Source organism: Gopherus evgoodei, unplaced genomic scaffold (assembly GCF_007399415.2).
Source record: "Gopherus evgoodei ecotype Sinaloan lineage unplaced genomic scaffold, rGopEvg1_v1.p scaffold_123_arrow_ctg1, whole genome shotgun sequence".
NCBI classification, from domain to species: domain Eukaryota; kingdom Metazoa; phylum Chordata; order Testudines; family Testudinidae; genus Gopherus; species Gopherus evgoodei.
In genome coordinates this window covers 111847-114479 of record NW_022059786.1, presented here as the reverse complement: position 1 = coordinate 114479, position 2633 = coordinate 111847, and the positions used below count along the sequence as shown (strand labels likewise).

The 2633-nt window shown below is 43.3% G+C and overlaps 1 protein-coding gene across 1 annotated transcript; it reads right to left on the bottom strand.

The window, feature by feature from the left end:
• Positions 1–1544: 1544 nt before the first annotated feature.
• On the bottom strand, positions 1545–2276 carry LOC115639789 (olfactory receptor 14C36-like). The gene has a single exon (XM_030542763.1). It carries the CDS (start codon positions 2274–2276, stop codon positions 1545–1547), a length of 732 nt encoding a protein of 243 aa, XP_030398623.1.
• Positions 2277–2633: the final 357 nt, after the last annotated feature.

Below are 2633 nucleotides of genomic sequence, written 5' to 3'. Positions count from 1 at the left end.
GTGAACAATGAACAGAACATACAGCACAAACAAAGACTTCCCTCCACCAAGATTTGAAAATATCTTGTCCCCCCATTGGTCTCTGGTCAGATGTCAGCCAGGTTCACTGAGCTTCTTAACCCTTTACAGGTAAAAGAGACATTAACCCTTAACCATCTGTTTATGACAGGGTGTTACCCGCCGGCTTTCTAAACCCAAAGCTCTCAGTAACTTTACTCCTTATGAGGCAGTGACAGGAAATCAATCAATGGGGACACAGCACACCCATCTGATAAGTGGTTGATATAAACAGTGCAAACAAGAGTGCTTTCACTTAAAGCTTTTACTTTATTTAGTCTCCAGCACGTACACACGCAAGCAACAGGTTATGTTGGAGCATCCCAAACTGTAATTACTCCAAGGTCTGGAGTGGTCCTTGAGTGTCCAGTGACAGATTTCCAGTGGCCAGCCTTCTGTCTGCTGCTGGGGAACTTGAGATGGGTTCACAGCAGAGTTCACTTAACCCAGATCTTGTCCCCTTCTTATCCTTACAAGTGTTACATAGCTTACCAATCAAAACTAACCATTAAGAAAGAAGCAGGTGTTAAAAACATATCACTTAAAAAAATTAGCAAGCAATTTTCAGCTGTTAACCTTGCAGCTGTATTTCCACATAACAGCAGTCAAAACTATAGCCAGACTTCCTGTTCTTCTAAGACGCAAACTTCAGCAATTTCAAAAGAGGGCTTACCAGGAAGGATTCAGGGTCATGCTCACTTCTTGTGATTGCTTAACTCCTGAGCTGCTTTTAGCAATGAGCAAGATAATCAGGATTCCAGCTACTGGCAGTGGTCTAGGCATTTTGCTAGTTGTCAAAAGCTCCCCTAAGAAGGGGTTTTAGGGGTAGCAACAAAAGGGTGATTAAAGTGGGGATAAATGGGGTGGTGGGTCAGTTGGAGAGGAATGGGAGCTAGGTGGAGTGGAGGGGAAGGGTGGGGCACTGCAAAGGGGGACTTGATAGTGAATGACAGGGGACTGGGGGGAAATAGAGGTAGAACAGGTATGGCTAACAGCCCCTATTTCCCTCTTGTGTGTGTGCCAATATTTGCCTTTACCATCCAATACAGCTGCAGCGGACATAGTCAGTGCTGCTAGTGTGCAAGTAGATCATTACCACTAGTTATTGCCAGCTCTGGGGGACAACCTTAACTAAACTACAGTATTAACTAAAGTTTTGTTTTGGTTTGTTGCAATAGAGAGAGAGAGAGAGGGAGAGAGAGAAATAGATAGATAGACAGATCTTATCTAATTTACACTGGTGCAAGCCTAAAGTAACTCCATTAACTTTAGTTAACTGAGTTTTGATCATTATCACTCATTTTATATAAAGAGATTGCACATCACATTCCTGTGGAGACAATAATTCTATCTGTAAAAATAGATAGAATGAAGTCATAGTCGTGGGAGAAATCTGGAAATTTTATTCTTGGTTAATAATGTTCACTGAGTCAGTTTCCTAAGAGCACCTTTAATTTCCTTGTTCCTCATGCTGTAGATGATTGGATTCATGATTGGTGGCACCACGGAATAGAGCACACAAGATCCAGACCTGATAGACGGATGGAGGGTGTTTTCATATAGGCAAAGGTCTCAGTGCAATCAAACAAGGAGACCACAATGAGGTGAGGGAGGCAGGTGAAGACAGCTTTATGCCGGCCCCGCTCAGACAGGATTCTCAGCACCTTGGTGAAGATCTGAACATATGACACAATTATTATAACAAAGCAGCTTATAGTTGAACATGCAAAAAAGGTAATAACCCCAACTTCATTGAGATATGAGTCAGAGCAAGTGAGCTTGAGTAACTGTGCGATTTCACAAAAGAATTGATCCACCATGTTGCCTCCAAAGAAGATTAATGCAAATGTGTTCCCAGTGTGCAGTGCAGAGCAGAAAATACCACTGATCCAAGCACTGGCTGCCATTTCAATACAAGCTTTCTTGTTCCTCAGAGACTCATAGTGTAGTGGTTTGCAGATGGTGACGTAGCGGTCATATGCCATGATGGTGAGAAAACCAAAGTCAACCACCATGAAGAATATGAAGAGAAAGACCTGGGCAACACACTCAGAATAAGAAATTGACCTGGTGTTCAATAGGGAATTGGCCATGGACTTGGGGACAATGATGGAGATGGATCCAAGATCTTTCATGGACAAATTCATCAAGAAGAGGTACATGGGGATGTGAAGATGGCGGTCCAGGGCCACAGCTGCAATAATGAGGGGGTTTCCCATCAGGGCTGCCAGAAAAAATCCCTGGAAACACCACAAAGTGTAAAATCTGCAGCTCTCGAGCCTCAGAGAAGCTCAGGAGAAGGAATTCGGTCAAGGTAGTTTGGTTGGACATTTTCCTTTTCAGGACATCGTGTGCTGCCTGTGAAGGGATAGGCAAGGGCAATGTCAGGATAGAGCACTTCTACCTCCTCTTGTCTGACAATCACACCACGAGTCAGATGCATTATCATCACACCAGTGTAAATTGGTATGGCGCCCTTACAGTCAAAGGATGGCTCCATTTCCACCATCTGACTATCCATCCAAGATGTGACTTAATAAAAAGCAGTGTAAATATGGAATGAGTCACAACACAAA

Coding starts and splice junctions, on each gene's coding strand:
- LOC115639789 (XM_030542763.1), bottom strand. CDS start 2,276: ATGGGAAACCCCCTCATTATTGCAGCTGTGGCCCTGGACCGCCATCTT.